Source organism: Callorhinchus milii, unplaced genomic scaffold (genome assembly GCF_018977255.1).
Source record: "Callorhinchus milii isolate IMCB2004 unplaced genomic scaffold, IMCB_Cmil_1.0 Scaffold21, whole genome shotgun sequence".
Classification (NCBI taxonomy): Eukaryota; Metazoa; Chordata; class Chondrichthyes; order Chimaeriformes; family Callorhinchidae; genus Callorhinchus; species Callorhinchus milii.
The window spans coordinates 1,714,908-1,739,540 of record NW_024704762.1 but is presented as its reverse complement, the minus strand read 5'-3'; the positions used below and the strand labels follow the sequence as shown (position 1 = coordinate 1,739,540).

The window sequence follows — 24,633 nt, the reverse complement described above, 5'->3', positions numbered from 1 at the left end:
ACGTCAGCTGAGGACAAGATCGGGCTTGACTGTATCCTGGACAGTCTGAAGTCGAACGGGCCATTGACACTCACTGACTTCCCCTGAGCTTCTCCTACCTGTTCAGCACAGAATTGGAAAGGAACTTTGTGGCTTTAGATGCTTTGAGAATCCCAGAAAATAAGGTCTGCTCCCAGCCTAGTTCCTTCCCCTGTTCTCTCCCTCTCCTCTTTCAAGGCACATCTCAAACCTATGTCATTGACCGCGTTTTCAGTCATCTTTTCCCTCGCTTCCCCCCACCAGCTCAGGCGCCCAGCACTGAAGCGTTTTGAGTCATCCTCCCAACGTGAAAGTCTCTGCATAAATATAAATTGGGGTCAAAATTGCATTCAGCGTGTGCGATTACAGAAGGGAAATTCCATTAGTGATGCTGTCCTGCATGAAGCACGCTGTGTAAATGTAAATTGTATTTTATTGTGGAGTATTGCGTTGAGTATCTGTATCATTGGAGCTGAGGAGCTCAAAGGAACTATGTGTGGAACTGGAGCCAATCAGGATGAGCTTTGAACTCCAGACGCAACCAAAATAATGGCTTACAATCGAATAAAGTAAACGATCTCAACAACCAAACCCTGCTCTCAGAGACATCGATTATACAAAAAAAGGTTAGCATTAACCTAAAAAAGATAACATTAAAGGGAATTCTAAATATTTTACAAACATATCAAGAAAAAAAGGTCAGTCACAGGTAGGGTGGGGACAATTAAGGACCAAGGGGGAAATCTTATTGTGGAGGCAGAGGGCAATGGCTGATGTGCTGAATGAGTACTTTCTTCACAAAAGAAGTGGATGCACCAAATGCTGCAGTATCGGAGGAGAGGGCAGAGGAAATGGATAGGATAAGTATAAACAGAGAGGAAGTACTGAAAAGGTTGACTGGGCTGAAGGTGATAAGTCGCCCGGTCCAGACGGGATGCAGCCGAGGTTACTATGGGAGGCACAGGTACAAATAGCAGAGGCTTTGGCTACAATTTTTCAATCTTCGTTGGACACAGGAGTGGTGCCCGAGGACTGGAGAGGGGCCAATGTGACTCCTCTGTACAAAAAGAGACAGAAGGACAAACCTGGGAACTACAGGCCAGTGCCTAACATCAGTAGTGGGGAAATTCCTGGAGAATCCTAGAACCACTGCTCTTCTTAATATACGTAAATGATCTGGACTTGGGTACAGCAAGTACCATTTCCAAGTTTGCGGACGATACAAAGTTGGGTAGGGGAGTAAACAGTGAGAAGGATAGGAGCCAACTGCAGGAAGACATAGACAGAATGGTAAAATGGGCGACACATGGCGGATGAGTTTCAATGTGGAGAAATGCGGGTAATGCATTTTGGTAGAAAGAATGAGGGGAGCAATATAGGCTGATAATACAATCTTAAGGGGGGTAAAAGAACAGAGAGACCTGGGGGTGCAGGTAAATGAATCTTTGGGGGTGGCAGGACAGGTAGGTAAAGCTGTAAAAAGGGCATATGGGCTTCATAAATAGGGGCATAGAGTACAAGAGTCAGGAGGTTATGATTAACCCATATAAAACACTGGTTAGGCCTCAGTTAGAATACTGCGCCCAGTTCTGGGCACCGCACTATAGGAAGGATGTTAAGGCATTGGAAAGGGCGCAGAGGAGATTTACGAGGATGATACCAGGAATGAGGGACTGTGATTATGAGGAAAGGCTGGAGACGTGAGGATTATTCTCATTGGAGCAGAGAAGATTACGAGGACCTAATAGAGGTCTTCAAAATCGTGAAGGGATTTGTTAGGTTAGAGAGGGAAAAACTGTTTCCACTGGTGGGTGTGTCAGTGACTCGAGGTCACAGATTCAAAATAGTCTCTAAAAGAAGCAGAGAGGAGGTGAGAAGAATTTTTTCACGCAGCGAGTTGTTCGAATCTGGAACGCTTTGCCTGAAAGGGCGGTGGAGGCCGATTCGATAACTGCTTTTAAAAACGCGGTGGACGGGTATTTGAGGACGGGTTTGCGGGTTATGGGGAAAGGGCTGGGAGTGGGATTGATATTACATTGCTCTATTCAAAGAGCCGCACAGACTCAATGGGCCGAATGGCATCTTTTTCTGCTGTACGATTCTATGATTCTATGATAATACACTTTTTATTCTATTACATTGGAGAGTGCGATTACAACTATGTGTCAACTCGGCTCACACTTGATTTGGGGGTGAGATGGTGGTCAAGTGTCTGCAGTGTACTTTGGGCTCTGGGGCTGACTCACCTCCAGGAATAAAATGTCATATCTTCAAGCAACAGAACAACCCACTGAGCATCCCCCTCCCTCCCACCATCCTACCCTCCCTCTCTCACAATTAATGGAGAAACCCTAAAGTATGAAGGCTGTAGTGCAGGTGAGGAGTCCTGTAGAGTGTAGGGAGGAGGAAGACTGAAGGAAAGAAGAATTTCCATAGTTCTGAGGTTCCGGGAGCAATGAGATAGAGGAGAAGACAGTGCAATGAGATTCATCACAGTGAGGACGTAGGAAAGCAAGTGGGCGTGGGATGGGAATTTGGAGTTTGGGATAGACAAGAGAGGAACATTCAGAGGAAAAATGACCAAAGTAGTAATGATGAAATGGAGATAGAGCAGAACGGTGGTGATAGAGAGAATTAGAGGTACTTATAGGAACATAGGCTTTACCAGGGACAGAAATGAAGAGCTGCAGATACACACCTGTGCTCAAACACATCACAAAGTCTCTGAGTTACAGCGAGCTCGGGTCCCACCAGCCCCAGGAATCAGTACGTGGAAAAATTTTTCTTTTGGAGATTTGTGTGAGGTTTGGCAGAGTTGCATAGCGTGGCTCGGAGGCTGGCCGGGCTGCTGACATATTGGCCAGAGTGACCCCAGCACTGGTCAGCGCCCCCCTTTCCCCGCCTCCCCGTGGCCTCACATCAGGCACGTAGCCGCCCCTGAACTGCATTGCGGTCCGGTAGAAGTCGGTAGACTGAACGCTGTGCAAATCGGCAGAGAGTGCAAGGTCGGTCAGGCTGTTGGCTGTCCGCAGTGAAGTTGGGGGTAAGGGTCTGCTGCCCTGACTGAACCTCTGCGAGGGGTCGCTGGAGGAATTGCGGAGGGGCCCATGAAGGTAGAAATAGTCGTTCAAGGCGTGGGAGTCGTGGAGGTTCAGCTTAGCCACGAGCGGCTTCCCGACGTCCACCATCTGCTTCTCCACCACACTCTCGAGCAGACCTTGGTAACAGTACTGGAGGCAAACACAGAACCTCAACTCCTTCTGCACACAGACAAGAGGCGGGGAAGCACATCAGATACTGGGAAGGTCTGAGCTTATGATACCAGTCAATACAATACAATACAAATACCAAATGACATTTACACAGCGCCTTTCACGTCAGGAGGATGTCTCAAGGTGCTGGACAGCCAGGGATTTAGTCCCAAGCAGTGGGGGGGGGGGAGATGGGGGTGGGTGGGCTTGGGGTAAGGTAGGGTGCAGGGTAGGACGGTAGCCGAAGGCATGATCGAATAAGGCACAGTCACTGACTGTCCCACCCTATACACAGGTCAGAGACTTACCCGCAGTTTCTGGAGCTTGCTGAGCCTTGTGTACAGACACCGATCGGCACAGTCAAAGTTTCTGAAGGTGAAGAGAACGCTGCCTGTCTCCTCGGGGCAGTCTTTATTCGTCTGCTTGATGTCAACATCCAGATCCTGCCAGTCACAGGGAAACACAAACCTTGAGAGGTTTAGTGAACCGGGATCATGTAAGGTGTACTTCAGAGTCTCCGGTTTATTTTAACGTCTAACTCCTCTCCTGGATACAGTGGTTTCGCTGGGCTTCCATACCCCAGACACTACCAGCTCCACTCCCCATCCCCAGCTCCCTCAGTCATCCGTGTCCCTCTCTCTCTCTCTCCTGACGTGTAAGCTTGGGCAGTGAATGTAGGCAGACAGTGTCTCTATGGGCCGAATGGCCTCCTTCTGCACGTAAACTTCTCTGATTGTATGAAACTACGAATTGGTTCCTGGGCTCTCCCTGGCCTGTAAGATTCAACTCAACAATCAGCAGCTTTCTTCCATAACACACACACACATACACATACTAACTAACTAACTAACTAACTAACTAACTAACTAACTAACTAACTAACTAACTAACTAACTAACTAACTAACTAACTAACTAACTAACTAACTAACTAACTAACTAACTAACTAACTAACTAACTAACTAACTAATAGTGGCCAGACTCCACTGGCTCCCCTTCACTGAATGGGTCGACTTTAGATCCTCACTCTTGTGTTGAAATCCCTTCAATCCCTGGTATCTCCCAACCTCTCCAACCTCCTCACTCCCCAATCCACTACCCAGATCCCCCACTCAATTGGCACCAGCCTCCTGCTCATCCCTCGCACCCTCCTCCATCCTACCATCGGAGGTCGCGCTTTCGGCCACTACCTCCCAAAACTCTTGAACACTTTCCCCTTAATCGCTCCGCCTTGCCTCCACTCTCCCCTCTTTCAAGTCCTCTTTCCTGTTCGACCGTGATTACGGCCACCTTCACCCTCCCCCAGCTCGGAGTCAGGCGACACCACTGTTAAGCGCTCTGAGATGCTACCCTGTGTGGAGGGCGATTTATAAGTGTCAAGTTGTTGTTATAATAACTGACAAGGGAGAATATTAATGATCCTTACATTCGATCTTGTACTCTTCGTGTCAGGAGGATATCTCAACGCGCTTCACAGGATATACTGCAAAGTGAGTGACTGGGTATGTTGTGAGCAAACCCTGCAACCGATCTGCACACAGCAATGTCTCACAAACACCATGAAGAAAATGATCAATTTTATTTGGGGGATTGTTGGCCAAGGCACCAGGAGAGAGAATCTCTTTTCTCTTTTTGAATAGCAGAGTAGGATTTTCACGGTCCACCTAACCAGGCAGACAGGACCTCGGCTTAAGGTCTTACCTGAAAGATGGAACCTCTGACAATGCAGCATTCCCCCAGCACTGCCTGGAGCGTCAGCCTAGACTGCGAGTCCCAGCGTGGGACTTGAATCCACAACCTTCTGTCTCAGAGGTAAGAGAGATACTGTCGAGTCAGTTTGAGGGAGGGAAGACCTAATATTTGTTAGGTCAGAGGATTAAGGGATATGGGGCAAGGGCGGGTAATTGGAGTTGAGGTACAGATCAGCCATGATCTTATAGAACAGACTCTAAGGTCTGAATGGCCTCCTCTGGTTTCTATGTTTCAATGATTGGATATGTGTTTGAATCTCCCATCACAGCCCAAACTAAATGAAGAGAGATGTTGTTTGTACCTCAGAGAAGTCCGTGAGTGTGGCTTCACAGTGTAAGATGCCGTCTGGAATCTGCACGATCTGGGTGTAAATCATCATAATGTTGGAGAACTCGGCCGCAAATCCCAGCCTCACGCTGACCCCACAGTCGAACGTCACAAACCTGCTCTCAGGGAGCTCTGGGGACAAGGGAACAGCTGGTCACTGGGGGCGGCTATCTCATGGGGGGTTCTCAGGGCAGGGGCCGGTCTCAGGGGAGGCTCCTGTCTCAGGGGAGGGGCCGGTCTCACAGGTGGGGATAGTCTTGGGGGAGGGGCCGGTCTTGGGGGGAGGGGCCAGTCTCAGGGGAGGGTCCTGTCTCGGGGGAGGGTCCTGTCTCAGGGGAGGGGCCGGTCTCGGGGGAGGGGCCGGTCTCGGGGGAGGGGCCGGTCTCGGGGGAGGGGCCGGTCTCGGGGGAGGGGCCGGTCTCGGGGAGGGGCCATCTCAGAGGAGGAGATAGTCTTAAGGAGGTGCCACAAATGGGAGGGGGTGGAGTGGGTAGTCTTGTTGGAGGGTGTGAGGTGGTCTTGGAGGGAGAGGCCAGAATCAGGGGAGCACTCAGACGCGGGGGAGGGGCCGGGCTCAGGAAAGGGACTGGTCTCAGAGGCGGGGCCAGACTAGGGGAGGGGCCAGTCTCAGGGGAGGGGCTGGTCTTGGGGGCAGAGCCAGTCTCAGGGGTGGGGCCAGCCTTAGGGGAGTCATGGGACAAGTAGGCATCAGGTTTTTCTCTTAAATACATTGATGCTTTTCCACCACAGATTCGGGCAGTGAGTTCCACATTCTCACTGTCCTTCTTGTGATGCAGTTCCTCCTAAACTCTGTTACCGGTGTTTATATTTATATTATATTATTATTATACCCTCTCGTTTTGGAATCACCAACAATTGGAAACAGCCTATCAATGTCCAGCGTATCGAGCCCTTTCATAAACTTAACTAATTTAAGGATGGCACTTCCAACAGTGTAGCCCAACCCCCCGCACTACACTGAAGCAGAAGGCTTGACTATGTGTTCATAGTCACAATTTGAGGCTTAAACCCACAACCTTGTGATTTAGGAGTGAGTGAGCTACGGACTGAGCCAAGCTGTCACCTAGGATGGATTTAACATGTGGATTCACACACGCACACTCAAAGACATGCACACTCATACCAATTGACACGGACGTACACACACGGGCACACACAGACGCATACACACGCAGACTCACCGTGAGCTTTAGCCCATTGTAAGTTCCTGGCCGAGCTTTTATCACAGCTGTTGAACTGTTGGATGTGGTCAGTCAGTGCCCGCCTCTCTGATAGGCTGCTCCTGATCTCCAGGGCCTGTTTCCCCTTGGTCAGCTCGTAGGTGCCCATGTCTGAAACAACATCAGGAAGGTGGATTAAACACCCAGTCTGTTGCTCGCTTTCATTAATCTGCCATTTATACACAATCTTCACCTACTTCACAGCTTCCGGAGTCCTGATGAATCCACCCAGTCATAGAATCATAGAATATTACAACACAGAAGGAGGCCATTCAGCCCATCGTGCCCGTGCCAGCTCTTTGGAAAAGCTACCCAATCAGTCCCACTCCCCTATTTTTTCCCAATATCCTTGCATTCCTCTTCAAGTACCTATCTTGTTGAGTGTTTTTACAATGTTTGCTTATTGCCTGCAAAGAAAAAGTCCCTACACTTAACAGTAATTACTAGTGAAATGCTTTTGAACATAATCAGTGCCTCTCGAAATCCTCCTTTCCTTATTACCTGAAGACAGGTAGTAATGTGTAATTTCACATGTGAACAGCAGGAGGCGCCAATTTCAGGCGCAGTTAATGTGTGGCAGAAGCCATCACCTGGTGGTTAAGAAGTTTTACCGCAGAGAATCCTCAGCAGTAATAAGAACACAAAAATTTGCTGGTGAAAAAAGACCAAGGTCCATCCAGTTCACCTTCCACCAGGATCCTGGCAGTCGCTTGTACATGTCATGCCCCAAACTATATACTGTGTCCCGAATCCTAAAATAAATCTATCCAATTTGCTTTTGAAAGAGTCAACACTTTCTGCTTCCACTGTTTCCCTGGAGAACCTGTTCAGTATGTTTACTACTCGCTGGAGAAAACAGTGTTTCAGAGGATTTGTTTGGAATTTACCCCCTTTTAATCACAGGCCGTGTCCTCCATTCGAATAGTGCCACGGGATCTTTAACCTCAACCTGAATGTGCTGACATTTCTCAGTTTAACATCTCGTCCAACAGGAGTTCAAGTCCTGATGCGGAGCTTGATTCGGCAGCCAATTGCGCACAGAAATGTCCCACAAACAGTCGTGGATTGAAAATGACCAATTTTATTATTGGTTTGTTTTGGAGGGATTATTATTAGGTGTGTGGAGTAAGGAGACTTGCCCAAGGTTTCACTCTGCCTGGAAGTGAATCCAGGTGTCTCGCTTGCAAGGCGAGTGCTCTAACCACTGAGCTACAGGACTCCACATAATGCCCATAATGTGGACCGTGCTGAGCTGTTTTATCTTGTACTGATTAGTAGAACACACCACCTGGTGGTTACAGAGGTTTTACCGCAGAGAATCCTCAGCAATTGGCTGCCGAGTTTCGTCCACAAATATATAGCCAATTCACTTTACAGTCTATTCTGTGAAGCGCTTTGAGATGTCGAGAAGACGTGCAAAGCGCTATATCAAATGCAAAGATTATTGTTATCCAGTCCCAAATAATCTGGATCCACATCACCTCCAGATAACATTTCACGTTCATCTCAAAACACATCAGGATCATCAGAGAACGCCTTTCATCTCTGAAGCCTGATTGCTATGGAATGGGTCATCATATACTGTGAAGCGCTTTGAGATTTGATAAGGCGCTGTATGAAATGCAAGTAATATTATTAATATTATTATCATCGTGATTATAACCTGCCTTCAGCCACTTTATCCAGCAGGACAGTGATTTTTTCATCCTCCAACAAACGTTTCTTCAAAAAGCTGATGAAGATCCCGTTGGACCGATTCCCGTGACTGATTTCATACGCCTCGGCATCCAGGCAGCTTCAAAAACAAGCCACACAACTCTGGTTAGCCTCAAATAGAAGACGTGTTTAGGCACTGTATCAAATGCAAGGATTATTATTATTATAATTAATATTAATTCCCGACTTTGGTCACTACATCCACTGACTGTTTGTAGGACATTGCTGGGTGCAATTGTCTGCTGTTTCGCCCACAAAATATAGTGCTCTGAGACGTGACAAGGCCTATATCAAATGCAAGGATTATTATTCTCACACAGAGAATTGCCCCTGAGCATCAGGAGGTCCATGCAAACGGAGAGCGCGCGAGAGAGAGAGAGAGAGAGAGAGAGAGACAGCTTACGTGGCATAACCAAAAACGATGTTGGCGGTGACTCGAAAGGCTTCCAGTCGCGGAATGATTCCATCATGTAGGTTCCTGGGTAGAGAAAGTATCGAGAATCACAGAGCCAGCAGCTGCTGCTCGACTTCTCCACTTCTCCCCACCTCCCCCCCCCACAAGTGATTCATGCTGGAGGTCAGGCGAACTCCACTACTCTCATCGAAACAGCCATTCTTCCTGCCTGACACCCACACCTATCCCTTCCAGCAGTGGTTGGAGGTCGGTGGGGGGGTGCGGAGGAATATCAGACAGGAGTATAAATTCTGACTGATTTCTCGGCGCTCTTTATCTATTAATTATAGAACAGACAGACCCATATGTTACTGCCTGGCTCAGTGGGCAACTCTCGCCTCCGAGTCAGAACAGTGTGGGTTCAAGCCTCACGTTGGGACTTTGACCCCATTTTCTAGCTCTTTTCGAAGAGCCGGTGCTCAGAGTCGATGGGCCGAATGGCCTCCTTCTGTGCTGTAGAATTCTATGATTCCATGATCTAGGAGTGTGCTTCACTGTGGGAGATGCTGCCCCTCAGAGAACCTGAGCATGTGAGGGAGACCTGTGTCTGGGACCCAGGCAGTGGGCCAGGCAGCTCACCTCTTGCGGCACATGTCGAGCAGGAAGACGTTGAGGCGGGTCTGCTTGTCCTGCATGCGCTGCAGGATTCCCTGCACACACAGGCAGTGCTCCGATGTGTACGAGTCGGGAGCATCAATGGGCACCATGAAGCTGTTGCCGTAGTTTTCGTATCCATGACCCGCGTAGTAAAGCAAACCTGCGGCGAAGAGCAGACAATCAGTGAGCGCTGCCCAGCCATAGCGAGGCAAGAGACAGAGTGAAGCTCACTCTACACTGTGCGTCCACACTCCCAGGTCAGGGTTCGAGACACAGTGAAGCTCCCTCTACACTGTGCGTCCACACTCCCAGGTCAGGGTTCGAGACACAGCAAAGCTCCTCTACACTGTCCGTCCACACTCCCAGGTCAGGATTAGAGACACTGTTAGCAACAGCATAGGTTAGAGACAGAATAAAGCTCTATCCATACTGTCCGTCCAGCACTCAAGTTAGAGCCAGAGTAACGCTCCCTCTGCACTCAAACAGTGCCTGAGGGTATGATTTGCGTTAGGTCTTAATAGGAACCACTTGTTGGGAACACTGGTTGACCTTTCAAAAGGAACTGGATTGATACTTAAAAAGAGTCGGCTACAGGAGTGTGGGGGTAAATGGGACTGAAAGGATTGCTCTTCCGGGAGTGCCACAGACACGATGGGCTGAATGGCCTCCTTCTGTGCCGTAAATGTCTATGGTTCTATGTGGGGGCACAGGGAGGAGCTGTGCAGGTACCATAGACTCCCTTGTCGAGCAGCAGCAGGAACTCGTTGACCGCTTTCTGCATCTCCCGCCTGCTCAGGTCCAGCAGTGACACAACCTTGAAGTCCAGCTGCCTCAGGAGGTTGGTCAGTTCGTGCACGTCCACCATGGGGGCTCGCAGCTGCTTGTGGTGCTGATAGTTCATGTTCCCCATCAGCAGAGCCACCTTGTCTGTCGCTGGGGAGAGAAACCAAGGGGTGCAATCAGCAGGAGGTTGCCAGTCAATTTCTTACTCAGACACTCAGGGAGTGGGGTGTGGTGGGGGGGAAGGGGTGAATGTCGGAGGGAGGGAAGAGTGAGGGAGGTGAGGAGTTCCATAGTTGAGGTCCTGGGAAAGAATGAATCAGAGGAGGAGATGGGGCAAGGAAGCTGGATTTTAACAGAGTGAGGACAGAGAGGGTGTAGGAGGAGGGATTTGGAGCTCTGGAGGAGAGAGAGGAACGTTCAGAAGTCAGCAACATGGATGAAATAAATTGAGATGAGAAAGATTGTGATGGAGAGAGTGAGAAACTGATGGCTGAGGCATCAGCCATCATCAGACCACAAGCCTTTTCTCACTCCCTGACCAGCAGTGATTAAGACTCACCAAGCAAACGGGGCTGGGTGTTGGTGTTCAGGGGGCCAGGCAGTGCCGGGAGTCCTGATTGGAACAAAGTGAGAGAGAAACTGGAATTAACACGAACACAGAACTGCGAGTCCATCTCTGGAGCCTACGCCATATATACACAAGAGGTGAAGTCAGGTCCACTCACTTCATAAAAAGCAGAGGCCCAAACTTCCACCTGATCTCAGCCATTTTGTCTTAAAATGTAAGATGATGCAGATTTCAGCGCCTTGGGACATCCTCCCGACGTGAAAGGCGCTCTATAAATGTAATTTTGCTGTTGTTGTTGTTTGTGAAAAATTCTTCAATTTAATCTGAATTTGGGAGCCAATTTTCCACGGTTCTTAGGACGAAATAAGCTTCCAAATCAATGCTAAATTGAGAAATTGGCCTCATTTCTGCTCAGTCATATTCAGAGCCAAAATGTCTCTCAGGCTCAGTCTAGATGGAATTTCAGGCCCTCCAACCTCGTTGCCTACACCCTGAGTAGCCCCAGACCAGAAACATAGTCACTGAGGCTGAGAGATGATCAAGAACGTTCACCCCTAAAACATAGTCACTGCATTTTACAGCAAATTCAGTGAAGCGCTTTGGGACATCCTCCCAACATGAAAGACTACAACCTTCTTCACCTCCCTCACGCTTCCCTTCCTCCTACACTCTACAACACTCCTCACCTCTCTCGCTCTTCCCTTCCTCCTGCACTCTACAGCACTCCTAACCTCCCTCACTCTTCCCTCCCTCCTACACTCTACAGCACTCCTCACCTCCCTCACTCTTCCCTCTCTCCTACACTCTACAACACTCCTCACCTTCCTTGCTCTTCCCTTCCTCCTACACTACGTTATATATTAGGTATGATGTATCCCGCCTCAATTATTCCAATACCCTCCTCGCTAGTCTCCTCAGCTTCACTTTTCATAAAATCTAATTAATTCAATATTCCGCCACCCATATCCTCACCTGGACTAAACTCTGCACCTCCATCACTCCGGTCCTTGCCAGCCTCCACTGACTCCCTATTGCAGAATGGATCGATTTCAAGATTCTCACACTCACGTATAAATTGCTTCTCGCCCAGGCACCTCCCTACATCTCCGACCTGCTTGTACCTCAATCCTCTACCCGCCCCCTCTGCTCAGCTGGTCTGGCCTCCTGCGAGTCCCTCGTCCCCTCTGTTCCACCATCAGTGGCCGTGATCTCAGCCACAACACCTCAATTCTCTGTAACTCTCTTCCTCAATCTTTTCATTTTGCCCACTCCTTCAGATCACACCTGAAGATCTTCCTCTTTGACCGTGCCATCCGTCACCTCTCCTCTCTTAATCTGTGTCACTGTTAAGCACTCTGAGACACTACACAACAACAACGACAAAATACACCTGTATAGCGCCTGTCACGTTGGAAAGACTGCATGAAGAGCACTAATTACTGCATGTTGTTGTTGTTGTAAGGATTATTCTTATTACCTCTCTCCGATTCGCCCAGGAACGTCTCATTGAAGGAGCTGTTGGGTCCTGTATGAAGCACAAGCATAGTCAGTAAATGTCAGAAGCTTAATCCCTCGGCAACCCTTCACCACATGGCCAAACCTAAAATATTGCAAAAACATTACTGAGATTTCCTGTACGGGGAAAATCACTGAGCACAGTTCATAATAATGAGAATTCTCAATGTTTTTACATTATACATAACGTCAACATGTCTCTTGACAGGGATTTCTGTCACGTATGGTGACTGTGTTCTTGTAGGCAAACGTGGAGGCCAATGTGTGCCCAGCATTGACCCCCAAACGTGAATAATCAATATTTATCTGGGCCATTGATCAGCCAGGACACACAGGTACACAGCGCCATCAGATTTTAGCTGGTTAGACTCCAGTAGTTACCCCAAAACACACTCTGGGCTTTCCCCCCCCCCCCCCAGCCTTGGCTCTAATACTCTCCAGAATTAGGTAAACAAGATGCATCCCTCCAGAGAGAGCCTTCCATTCCAGACATGGGAATTTCTACGTGCAGATGGTATGTGTGGAATTCTCAGTCTAGCGTTCTGATGAGTTTACACTTGTGATTGATAGGAGAAAAAAGGACGCAAGTAGTGTCACAGGATACACCATTTCTGCTGTGGACCTCGGTGTAATGTCTCATCTGAAGGACGGCACCTCTAACAACAGCACATGCGCCAGCAGTGCACTGGACTGTCAGCCTGAGCTGCGTGAGCTGAAAGTTAGCCAAGTTTCCTGAATCCACCGCCCCAGCCCTGTCACCTCGCCACCCCACAACAGCCCGGATTGGAACCCGGCACTTTGTATCTGATTCTCTCATTGGGGCAGCTATAACCACAAGTTCAGTTTTCACTATAAACCCCACCAGCCAGGAAGCCTGTAGCGTACACGTGTGGAGTCCTGTAGCTCAGTGGTCAGAGCACTCGCCTCGCAAGCGAGAGGACCTGGATTTGTTTCTTAGGCAAATTCCTTACTCCACACGCCTCTATTTACCTATCAGCAAGTGGGAAGCCGGTTGTTAGTCAATTGGTGGATGGCTTTCTGGGGTTAATAATCCATTCAATCCAAATAAATCAAAAAATTGGTCACTCAATCTATGGCTGTTTGTGGGGACGCTGCTGTGCGCAATTGGCTGCCGTGTTTCTCCCACAAAATACATAGTCAACTCACTTTACAGTATATTCTGTGAAGCTTTGAGACGTATCAAAGATGTGATAAGTCGCTGTATCAAATGCAAGGATTATTATTATTGTTAAACCTGGTGAAACCTTACCGATCTCCACATGAGCCTCTCTGCTCAGGACCTGCTGGTAGAGGTTGTAGACACGGCAGCAGTAGACCCCGCGATCGGCCGTGGTGACGCCTGTTACCTGCGCACAAATGGGGAACAATAATCTGCACGTTTATCGAGGTCCTGTTGTTGTTTGTTTGTGTGTTTGGTTTTTTTTACACGTGAAAACGTCTCAAAGGTAAATTTAGCGGAACGACAGGAGAGCGCAGACCTTGAGAGAGCTTTCTGTGGCGTCAGGGATGGATTGATTGTTCCTGAACCACTGGTACTGAGGAGGGGGTGTCCCCGTAGCTGAGCACTGGAGGCTCATGTGCTGACCTTCCTGCAGTCTCAGGGAGTTGGGGTGCACCAGGATCCGTAGGCTGCAAACGTAGCCTGAGCCAAGCGAGCCGGCTGTTGGGGGGTGGGGGGAGAAGACAACACGTTAGAGGTGTTAGAGGTCAAAATCCTGAATTAGGGTTAAATTAAACTAAAGCTAAACTAGAGGTTGTGGAGACCTGTAGCTCGGTCGTTAGAGCACTCGCCTCGCAAGCGAGAGGACCCGGGTTTGATTCCAGGGCAGGGCGAAAAGTCGGCCAGGTTTCCTGACTCCACACACACGCCTCTGTTTGCCCAGCGGTAAGTAGGAACACGGTCGTTAGTCGATTGGCAAATCGCTTTTCCGTGGGTAACAATCTCTTCAAAATAACTAAATAAATAAATAATTTGTAAAAAAATTATAATAATAATAATAATTTGGCCACTTCAACCCACGGCTGTTTGCGAGACGCTGATGTGCGCAATTGGCTCACAAAACGCACAGTTGATTCACTTTACAGCGGATCCCATGAAGCGCTTTGAGACGTCTCGAAGACGTGATCAGGCGCTGTATCAACATTATCATTATTATTATTACTACTAAGTCCCAAAATTTGGGGATTAGAACCTACAAATAGCCTCCTGCGGGGAGGGCTATTCTTGAGGTGGGGGGAATAAATATAAAGCTCGTTTGCATCTCTGATTTTCCATTGAAACAGCCGTTACCACTTGTCCCCTCACCAGTCGTACCACAGTAGTGACGGCTGTTTCAATGGAAAATCAGAGTGGCAAACGAGCTTTATATTTATTCCCCCCACCCCCACAACTACGCAAGACGTTAACCCCAACTGTGATGGAAACTGCCTGACATTATCACACCTGCCCCTTGCAGGACGGGTGGCTCTGTGTGCGAAGGCGATCACAGGGCGGTGGAAATAATAATGAGGAAGGAACTGCAGCCGTGAAGAGTCCCGAGTTGCTGCTGTCTGAAGCTCTGCTCTTGGCTGCACCTCCCCCACCTTCACCCCCTTCCCCCCCCCACCCACCCAACACGTCCTTCTCTCCCTACCCCCACTCTCCCCCCGCCTGCTCCTCCCCCTCTCTCCCTCCCACTCACCTCTCTCGCCTCCTCGCCTCTCTCCCCACCCCTCTCCCCGTCCCCCCAACCCCCCTCTCCCTCCCTGCCCCTTTCCCCAGCACTCGCCCCACACTCCCTGCCCCCACCCCCCCCTCTCTCTCCCCCTTCCTGTCTCCCCTTGCCCACTCTCTGCCCCCCCCCTCCCCCCACCTGCCCGCGCGCTCCTCCCATGCCCCCTCTCCCTTCCCCCTCCCCCCTCACTCACCCGCCTCCTCTCGGCCCCCTGAACCCCCTCTCTCCGCCCGCCCCCGCTCGCCTCGCTCTCCCTCCCCCCCCGGGCTGACTACTTGCCTGAGACAGGGCTTGTGGCCACACGCAGTTTGATCCACCTGGTAAAGGTGAAGCCGCTGGCACAGTGCACCCGGCAAATATACCAACCACCGTCCTCCGGTCTCACTGCCTCCATCACCAGCTCCGACCCTGTCCCTCGCTCCACCTGCACAGACAGCACACAGTTACTCACCCCCATGTGCTAGTCACCCCCCCCCACACACACACAACACCCAGACACACACACACATACACACTCCATACACACTCACACACCATACAAACACACACCCCATACACACACACCACATACACACACACTCCATACACACACCCTATACACTCTCAGACACATTCACACATGCACTCATACACACCCCATACACACTCACACATACTCATACATGCTCACGTCGTACACACACACACACCCCAATATATACACACGCCATACACAGATTCTATATATACACACCCCATACACACACACAATCACACCCAATATAGTCACACACGCCATGCACACACACTCCACACACTCACATGCACACCCAATCCACACACACCCACCCCATACATGCGCACACCCCATATACACACACCCTCATACACACCCCATACACACACACCCCCATACACACCCCATACCCCATACACACAGTAAAGGTAGATCTCTTTACCTCGCGCGATCCCTGGAACCATTGGTAGCTGAGCCCCGAGGCTCCCACTGCCCCACAGTACAGCACCACACGCTCTCCAACCACAACATCCCGAGACTCAGGCTGGACAGTGATACACACAGCAGCCGGCACTGGGAGAGAATTCAGTGAGAGAGAGGGTGAGAAAAAGAGATGGAGAGAATGTGAGACTGATGGAGAGAGTGAGAGAAAGTGTGAGAGAAATGGAAAGTGGGAGCAAGAGAGAGAGTTGGAGAAAGTGTAAGAGAGATGAAAGAAAGATTATATAAAACAGCTGGGTGTTAAGGCTTCACCACTGTTAAGCGCTCTGAGACGCTGTCCTCTGTGGAGGGCGCTATATAAGTGCAAGTTGTTGCTGTTGTTGTCGTGTGTCTTGACATATAAATCCATTGCCAAGCTTCCCAGGCTCCAAGCTTGACAACGCATGGAAATACCCCTGTAGCTGGAAAGGCACATGTGCTTTTTCCAAGGAAGGACCCTGGAGAGTGTTAGACGCAGGTTGGTAAGAGGCAAAAGTTTGAGTTGAGATATAGGTGGAGTTTAACCAGATACCCTCCCCCACCTCCCCACCTGCCCCCCAACCCCAAGGCGCTTGACAGGCTTGATTTTGTTCTGGGGTTGGGAGCTGAAGGGGTTGGGGAGGGGAAAGATGATCGAAAATGCCATCAAAGAGGTAATTTCTCGAGACTGACATTAAAAAGGGAGAGGGTGAATGGGAGAGTATAGGAGAGGCGAAGATGTGAAAGAAATGGAGAGGTGGAGAGAGGAAATCAGGAAGAGAAAGAGAGTGTGTGAGAGGAGGGAGAGAGAGTATGAGAGGGTTTGTGAGAGGGAAGGAGAGGGATTGCACGAGAGGGGGGAGAGTGTGGACGAAGAGAGGAAAAGTGATGGACACTTTGAGTGTGAAGGAGTGTGAGAGGGAGGAGGCGCGAGAGAGAGAGAGAGTGTGTGAGAGGGATGTAGAAGCGAGAGTTGGAGCGAGCTTCAAGAGGAGACCAGAGAAGCTCCTCATCTCTGCCCGCTCTGCACCCACCCAGGGGCAGCAGACAGCCCACAGCCTCTCTGTGGTCCATCCTGTCCAGGCAGCTCAGCAGGTACCAGACGGTGCAGCCACGATCTGCCAGGATCTGCAGAAAGCTCCGGCCTGGACTCCCCACCGGCTCCAGGACTTTCAGCGAGCACTGGTCCATCTCCTTCTCACTGCGGGAAAAGAGGTCACACTGACTGGACGGCTGCTGCTATACTGACTGGGGCTGTTATACTCCCAGTGTTCACAGTTAGAGACACCCGGAGCAACACAGAGCAACAACAATAATGACAACAATCCTTGCATTTAATGTAGAACATTAACACATCATTAAATCAAGTATTTCACAGGATTTACTGTAAAGTGCTGCGACTGTGTATTTTTTAGACAAACGCGGCAGCCTATTTGTGCATAGCAACGTCCTATACACAGCCATGAAGTGAGCGACTAGTTTTATTTGGGGGGATAAAACTAGCCAGGACATGGGGAGAGAGAAACTCCCTTCTCTGGTTCAATAGTGCCATGGGATCTTGAACTTTCTTCATCAGTACATTTCCAGCCCAACGAGGAAGGAAGCAGTGCTGGATCTAGTTCTGGGGAATGAAGTCGGGCAAGTGGTGCAGGTTTCAGTGGGAGAGCATCGGGCATCGATCACAACATCATTAGATTCAGAGTACATATGGAAAGAGACAAGGAACCATCTAAGGTGAAGATACTCAACTGGAAGAGGGCAAATTTCAGTGAGTTAAAAAGGGACCGAGCCAAGGTGGACTGGAAAGAAAGATTGGCAGGTAAAACAACTAAAGAGCAGTGGGAAGTCTCCAAGGATGAGATAGCTCAGGGACAGAATAAATACATTCCCACAAAAGGGAAAAGTAGGGCATTCAAACCTCCGTGGATGACGAAGGTAATTGTATCTAGAATGAAGCAGAAAAAGAAGGCGTATGACAAATGTCAAACCCAAGACACAGAAGACAACCAAATAGAATATAGGAAGTGCAGAAGAGAACTGAAAAAGGAAATGAGGGGCAAAAAGATTATACGAGAAAAAGTTAGCGGGTAACATTAAAGGGAATTCTAAAATATTTTACAAACATATCAAGAAAGAAAGGTTAGTCAAAGGTAGGGTGGGGCCAATTAAGGACCAAGTGGGAAATCTTATTGTGGAGGCGGAGGCATTGCCTGATGTGCTGAATGAGTACTTTGCATCTGTCTTCACAAAAGAAGTGGATGCACCAAATGCCGCAGTATCGGAGGAGAGGGCAGAGGAAATGGATAGGATAAGTATAAACAGAGAGGAAGTACTGAAAAGGTTGACTGGGCTGAAGGTGATAAGTCGCCCGGTCCGGACGGGATGCAGCCGAGGTTACTATGGGAGGTACGGGTACAAATAGCAGAGGCTTTGGCTACAATTTTTCAATCTTCGTTGGAACTCCAGGCCAGTGCCTAACATCAGCAGTGGGGAAACTCCTGGAGAATATAATCCGGGACAGAATAAATCTTCACTTAGAAGAATATGGGTTAATTAGGGAAAATCATCACAGATTTGTTAAAGGCAAATCTTGTCTAACGCATCTAACAGAATTTTTCGATGAGGTAACGGAGAGGGTGGATGAAGGTAGTGCAGTAGATGTAGTTTATATGGACTTTCAAAAGGCATTTGACAAAGTGCCACATGAAAGACTTGTAAGAAAGATAGAAGCCAATGGTATAAAAGGGACAGTGGCAGCGGATCCAGAACTCACTGGGAGACAGAAAGCGGAGAGTTATGGTGAACGGCTGCTTTTCTGACTGGAGGGAAGTGTACAGTGGCGTTCCCCAGGGATCGGTATTACAACAACAACAACAACAAGATTTCATTTATAGAGCGCCTTTCACGTTGGCGCTGTATAGTTGGGTCGTGACCCGAGCAGGGGGGAAATGGTCAGGGTGAGGGAAGGGAGGGAGCGAGGAGGGGGGAAATGGTCAGGGTGAGGGGAGGGAAGGGAGGGAGCGAGGAGGGGGAAATGGTCAGGGTGAGGGGAGGGAAGAGAGGGAGCGAGGAGGGGGGAAATGGTCAGGGTGAGGGGAGGGAAGGGAGGGAGCGAGGAGGGGGGAAATGGTCAGGGTGAGGGGAGGGAAGGGAGGGAGCGAGGAGGGGGGAAATGGTCAGGGTGAGGGGAGGGAAGGGAGGGAGCGAGGAGGGGGGAAATGGTCAGGGTGAGGGGAGGGAAGGGAGGGAACGAGGAGGGGGGAAATGGTCAGGGTGAGGGGAGGGAAGGGAGGGAACGAGGAGGGGGTAGAGAGTCGAGAGGGGAGCTGAAGGCTCGGTCGAAGAGAAAGGTCTTGAGACCGGCCTTGAAGGAGGAAAGGGAGGAAGGGCGGTTAGGGCTGGGGATGTGGAACAGACTGGAGTCAGAGGAACGGAGGGGGATAAGTAGGGGGGTAGTAGGTCGGACAGGTAGGAGGTAGTGAGGCTGTGAATGGCCTTGTAGGTGAGGATGAGGATCTTGAATTCGATCCTCTGGGGGATGGGGAGCCAGTGGAGGCGAGCGAGGGCGAGGGTGGGAGTGATGTGGTCGCGAAGCCTGGTGTGGGACAGTACACGAGCTGCAGAGTTCTGATTGACCTGCAGTGTGGAGGGAGGGCCGGGAAGGCCGGCGAGGAGAGAGTTCCCATAGTCCAGCCTTGAGGTGATAAAGGCGTGGACCAGAGTTTCAGCCGCGTGAGGGGTGAGGTAGTGCCGTAGTCTGGCGATGTTCCAGAGGTGATGGAAGGCGGTGCCAGTTGTGGCGCGGATATGAGGGAGAAAAGACAGCTCAGGGTATTAGGACCACTGCTCTTCTTAATAAACATAAGTGATCTGGACTTGGGTATAGCAACCACCATTTCCAAGTTTGCGGACGACACAAAGTTGGGTAGGGGCGTAAACAGTGAGAAGGATAGGAGCCGACTGCAGGAAGACACAGCCAGAATGGTAAAATGGGCGACACGTGGCAGATGAGTTTCAATGTGGAGAAATGCAAGATATTGCATTTTGGTAGAAAGAATGAGGGGCAATATAGGCTGATAATACAATCTTAAGGTGGGGGGGGTGAAGGAACAGAGAGACCTGGGGGTGCAGGTAAATGAATCCTTGAAGGTGGCAGGACAGGTAGATAGGGCTGTAAAAAGGGCATATGGGATACTAGGCTTTATAAATAGAGGACATAGAGTACAAGAGTCAGGAGGTTATGATTAACCCATATAAAACACTGGTTAGGCCTCAGTTAGATACTGCGCCCAGTTCTGGGCCCCACACTATAGGAAGGATGTTAAGGCATTGGAAAGGGTAGAGAGGAGATTTACGAGGATGGGACCAGGAATGAGGGACCGTGATTATGAGGAAAGGTTGGAGAGCTGAGGATTATTCTCATTGGAGCAGAGAAGGTTACGAGGACCTAATAGATGTCTTCAAAATCATGAGGGGATTTGATAGGTTAGAAAGGGAAGAACTGTTTCCACTGGTGGGTGTGTCAGTGACTCAAGGTCACAGATTCAAAATAGTCTCTAAAAGAAGCAGAGGAGAGGTGAGAAGAATTTTTTTCACGCAGCGAGTTGTTCGAATCTGGAACACATTGCCTGAAAGGGCGGTGGAGGCCGATTCGATAACTACTTTTAAAAACGCGGTGGACGGGTATTTGAGGACTGGTTTGCGGGTTATGGGGAAAGGGCTGGGAGTGGGATTGATATTAATTGCTCTATTCAAAGAGTCGGCACATCTTGATGGGCCAAATGGCCTCTTTTTGTGCTGTACGATTCTATGATCCCCTGAACATGCTGACGGGCTTCAGTTTAACATCTCATACAAGGGACAGCACCTCCAACAGTGCAGCGCTCCCCCAACACTGCACTGGAATGTCAGCCTAGACTATGACCTTATAATCCTGAAAGGGGACTTCATCAACAATCTTCTAACTCAGAGGCGAGAGCGCGACCAACTGAGCCTGGCTGACAACATCAACAACAACAGCAAATTGCACTTATATATTGCCTTTCACGTCAGGAAGACATCCTGAGGGCTGGAAAATGAGGGTTTCGGACCTGAGTTGTGGGTTGGGATCAGAGAGGAGTGGAGGACAAGCGAGGGCGCGGGGTGGGTGGGGGCGGGGGGGGCTGGAGAAGGCACAGTCGAAAAGGAAAGTTCTCGAGACAGGCCTTGAAGGAGGCCAAGGAGAAGGCGAGGCGGAGGGGCTCCGAGATCTGAGTAACGAATAGCTGGGTGAAGTGCTGTGTACCTGCACTGGAATCGCTGCTCGATGCCCACCATTCTGGCTAACCTGCGCCACCCATTGGTGGGATTGTCCAGTTTTTTGCCGAGTCTCTGCATCACCTCCTCGCTCACGCTCAGCAGCAGCAGATTCCAGTCCCCCATCCTCGGGCATCAGTCCTGAAAGGTATCTCGCGTCGTCAGCCAAACTAAGCCCTTGTCAGAAAATCAAACCAAGCATTGAACTAAAGCAACATAAATGCGGGCGGTTATTCCATCCGGGGATTGAAAATATAATTCTTGCACCTGATTCAGATTTAATGCAGTAAAACTCACGTACATCTGATCTGTGTAAATCACATAACCGCCTAAATCATACACAATCCAAGTCCTGTTCAAGAGTTTACATTCTCTGCAAGTTTGACATAACAAATAAATAAAATAATGATAATCCTCGCATTTGATATTACGCTCTTCACGTCTTCTAGACACTGTCTCAAAGCGCATCACAGAATTTACTGTAAATTGAATTGACTGTATATTGGTGGGCGAAACGCGGCAGCCAATTGCGCACAGCAGCGTCCCACAAACAGTCATGGAATGAAGTGACCAATTTTTTTTTGAGGGATTATTATCAGGCGTGTGGAGTAAGAAAACTATGACATAACTCATACTTTGCATAAATCACATTAAATGTACAGTCCCAACTGAGGCGACTTATGTGAGGTTTACTGTAATGTCAAACATGCTTCCCAAAGTATTACTATCAAATGTAGTGGTTGTGTATTTTGTCAGGAAACACAGCAGCCATTTTTCGCATAGCAGTTGTCCCACAAACAGCCAGGAAACTGAATCAATTGATCCTGAGGATTGTTGGCCAAGAGAAACTCACTTCTCTTTTCCACAAAGTCAAACTCATCCAGAATTCTCCTGTTACGTTCTCAACTGTACCAAACACAGTAGGTCCATCACCCCAACCCTCACCAGGCTCCGTATCTCAAAAAAAATCAATCTCAAGATCCTCACCATCACAAACAAATCCCTTCATGCCCTCCCTGCCTCACTGATCTGCTAGTACTCCTCTTCCCCCTTCCCTCAGCTAACACAGTCTCCCCCAACCCAACCGCCACTATCGGAGACCGACCATGCCTGCAGCCACACCCCTAACCTCGGCAACTTGCTGTCTCAATCCCCCTATCTCACCCGCTCTATCTTTAAATCCCACCTTAACGCCTATCTCTTCAACCACACCTGTGCTGATCTCCCCCTCCCACTCCCCCCATGCTCAGTGTCCCACCCCACCACTGCTCTGAGACACTATCCAGCGCGAGGGTTGCTATATAATCACAAGTAGTTGTTCCAGTAATACCACTGGATAGTTAAACATCCTCCTGAACAGACGGGCCATCAGTTTAACGACTTAGCCCAAGAATAGCATTTCTAGCCTTGCAGTATCGGGCTCCCCCTCCCAGCCCTACGCTGCAGTGTTGACCTGCACAGTGTTAGTCTGCACTGGGAGCTCAGTCTTGACGTGGGAAGCTTCTGACCCCGATGTGAGAGGACTGGAGTCTGAAGCCAGATTCCATTTTGCAGACTGCTCCCTGTTGACGTGCTCAGCTGTCAACGTCCCAAAATGTTAAAAGTCGAGCATTAAGTTTACCTCAGAGATGCACAGACCTTGGTGTGGCAGTATCCCAGTGGCTCAGTCACTGGCTGGTCAGCAACCACGCTGCCCAGGGCTCTCAGCAGCTCGTCGCTGCTCGCTCAGCACAGAATGAGAAAAGGGAAGAGATACAGAAGCGCAAGCAAACCCAGGATGTGAAACTCACCCGCTCAACCCGATATGAAAATACTCACTTCTCCTTTTCCATTTAGGTTCCACAAACTTCAGCCACTGAGGCTCAAGGTGTTCACTCCCTTCCGTAGAGAACAGGCAGAACCTGCAGGTGGTAAATTGGAACGATGCATCCGTACGCCGTAAACATCAATCGCCGATCGACAGCGAAACCAGCACACGGGCTAGGAGCTGCATCGCTGGCTGGTTATCACGGGAGGTATTGAGAGCTCAAGGGATTCCTCAAGAAAGGGAGTGGAGGAAATAATAATAATAATCCTTGCATTTGATATAGCGCTTTTCACGTTGGGAGGACGTCCCAAAGCGCTTCACAGAACACACTGTAAAGAGAATTGACTGTATATTTGTGGGCGAACGCGGCAGCCAATTGCGCACAGCAATGTCCCACAAACAGTCGTAGATTGAAAATGACCAATTTATTATTGTTTTGTTTTGGAGGGATTATTATTAGGCTCTGTGTGGAGTAAGGAAACTTGCCCAAGGTTTCGCCCTCTGCCTGGAATTGAACTCAGGTCTCTCACTTGCAAAGCGAGTGCTCCAACCACCGAGCTACAGGACGCCCTTCTGTGCTGTAATATTCTATGATTCTAACTGCTCCATTCTCCCTGACCAGATTACGCCATAGGTTTTAATTCCGATGATAAAATGTGTTAACTCCCTACATCACGGGATTATTTAAATCCGGGGAAAATAATTTTAATTCTTTCCTACTGGCCTTCAATCTCGGGCAGTTTGGGAGGATTATGCTCATGTAAACTGTTGGCTAACAAAGAAACAAGGACCCGCTCAAGATGATCAGCAGTTTAGGCAGCTGTCTCGAACAAAGTAAGAAGGCAGCCACGGCTGTGAAGAAAGATTGCAATGGATTGGCTTCTGCTAAATAGATCCGTGGGGACAGAAGATGGTTGGAAACAACGAAATGTTGACATGGCTACAAGCACGTAAATGCACCGGCCCGAAAAAGAGGCCGAAATAAAGCCAGAGTCCTGATATGGATAACGAAAGCTTTGGCTATCGCCTCAGACTCAAAACAATTTGTTCACCCAGTGTCAGTGTCAGACACTCTCAGGTCAGGTCCAGCCACTGTCTGGGGAAACGCGATGGTCCCTCTGTGCTGTTGGAATAAATAGTCCTCAGCGCGAATGCTCGTGTGGCGCATTCAGTGCAGCTTTCGTATCTTTGGATCCCACCCAGTCACTAACCCGGTCGAGGGTCTCCACGTGTTGTATTGACCCCGAGAGAGAGAGAGAGAGAGCGCGAGGCAATCATTGGTATCGTCCCCATCCAGGTTCGATGTTGACCTTCTCTCCAAAAGGACTGTTCTCTCGACATTCTTAAAATATCTTCTCCGCACGGCCCTGCCCTTTGCCTCATGTTTGCCAAGCCAAACCCCACCCCCCATACCACCTCCGCCCACTGCGATTCACTGCTATGACAACAAACTCAACCACAGAAAGTAGGCACTACTTAAATAAATACGTGATCTCCCTCCCCTCCCCGGGGTAACGACCATCACAGGAATTGGCCACACCAACAAAAAGCTGCATTAACAAAGCACATAGGAGGTCTGAGATAGTGTTGGCCGCTGAGTGAGGGAGGTGGGCAGAGTG

The 24,633-nt window shown here is 49.4% G+C and overlaps 1 protein-coding gene across 1 annotated transcript; it reads right to left on the bottom strand.

Annotated features, from left to right (window-relative positions):
• Window positions 1-2,391: 2,391 nt before the first annotated feature.
• Window positions 2,392-22,856, bottom strand: malt2 (MALT paracaspase 2). The gene is made up of 17 exons (XM_042342836.1): window positions 22,829-22,856; window positions 21,197-21,348; window positions 16,947-17,113; window positions 15,896-16,026; window positions 15,237-15,381; window positions 13,722-13,903; window positions 13,493-13,589; window positions 12,185-12,232; window positions 10,699-10,752; window positions 10,086-10,289; window positions 9,339-9,516; window positions 8,709-8,783; window positions 8,257-8,384; window positions 6,551-6,700; window positions 5,323-5,480; window positions 3,578-3,712; window positions 2,392-3,278 (listed from the first exon to the last, which is right to left on the bottom strand). Exons 2-17 carry the CDS (start codon window positions 21,331-21,333, stop codon window positions 2,748-2,750), a joined length of 2,520 nt encoding a protein of 839 aa, XP_042198770.1. The 5' UTR covers window positions 21,334-21,348; window positions 22,829-22,856; the 3' UTR covers window positions 2,392-2,747.
• Between the last annotated feature and the right edge of the window lie 1,777 nt (window positions 22,857-24,633).

What these genes read in the sequence shown, in the direction of transcription:
- malt2 (XM_042342836.1), bottom strand. Translation starts at nt 21,333, where the DNA reads ATGGGGGACTGGAATCTGCTGCTGCTGAGCGTGAGCGAGGAGGTGATG. An exon ending in GGGCTGTCTGCTGCCCCTGG is followed by an intron (nt 16,027 to 16,946) that starts GTGGGTGCAGAG and finishes ATTCTCTCCCAG; the next exon opens with TGCCGGCTGCTGTGTGTATC. An exon ending in GCTGGATAAAGTGGCTGAAG is followed by an intron (nt 6,701 to 8,256) that starts GCAGGTTATAAT and finishes ATGTTGTTTCAG; the next exon opens with ACATGGGCACCTACGAGCTG.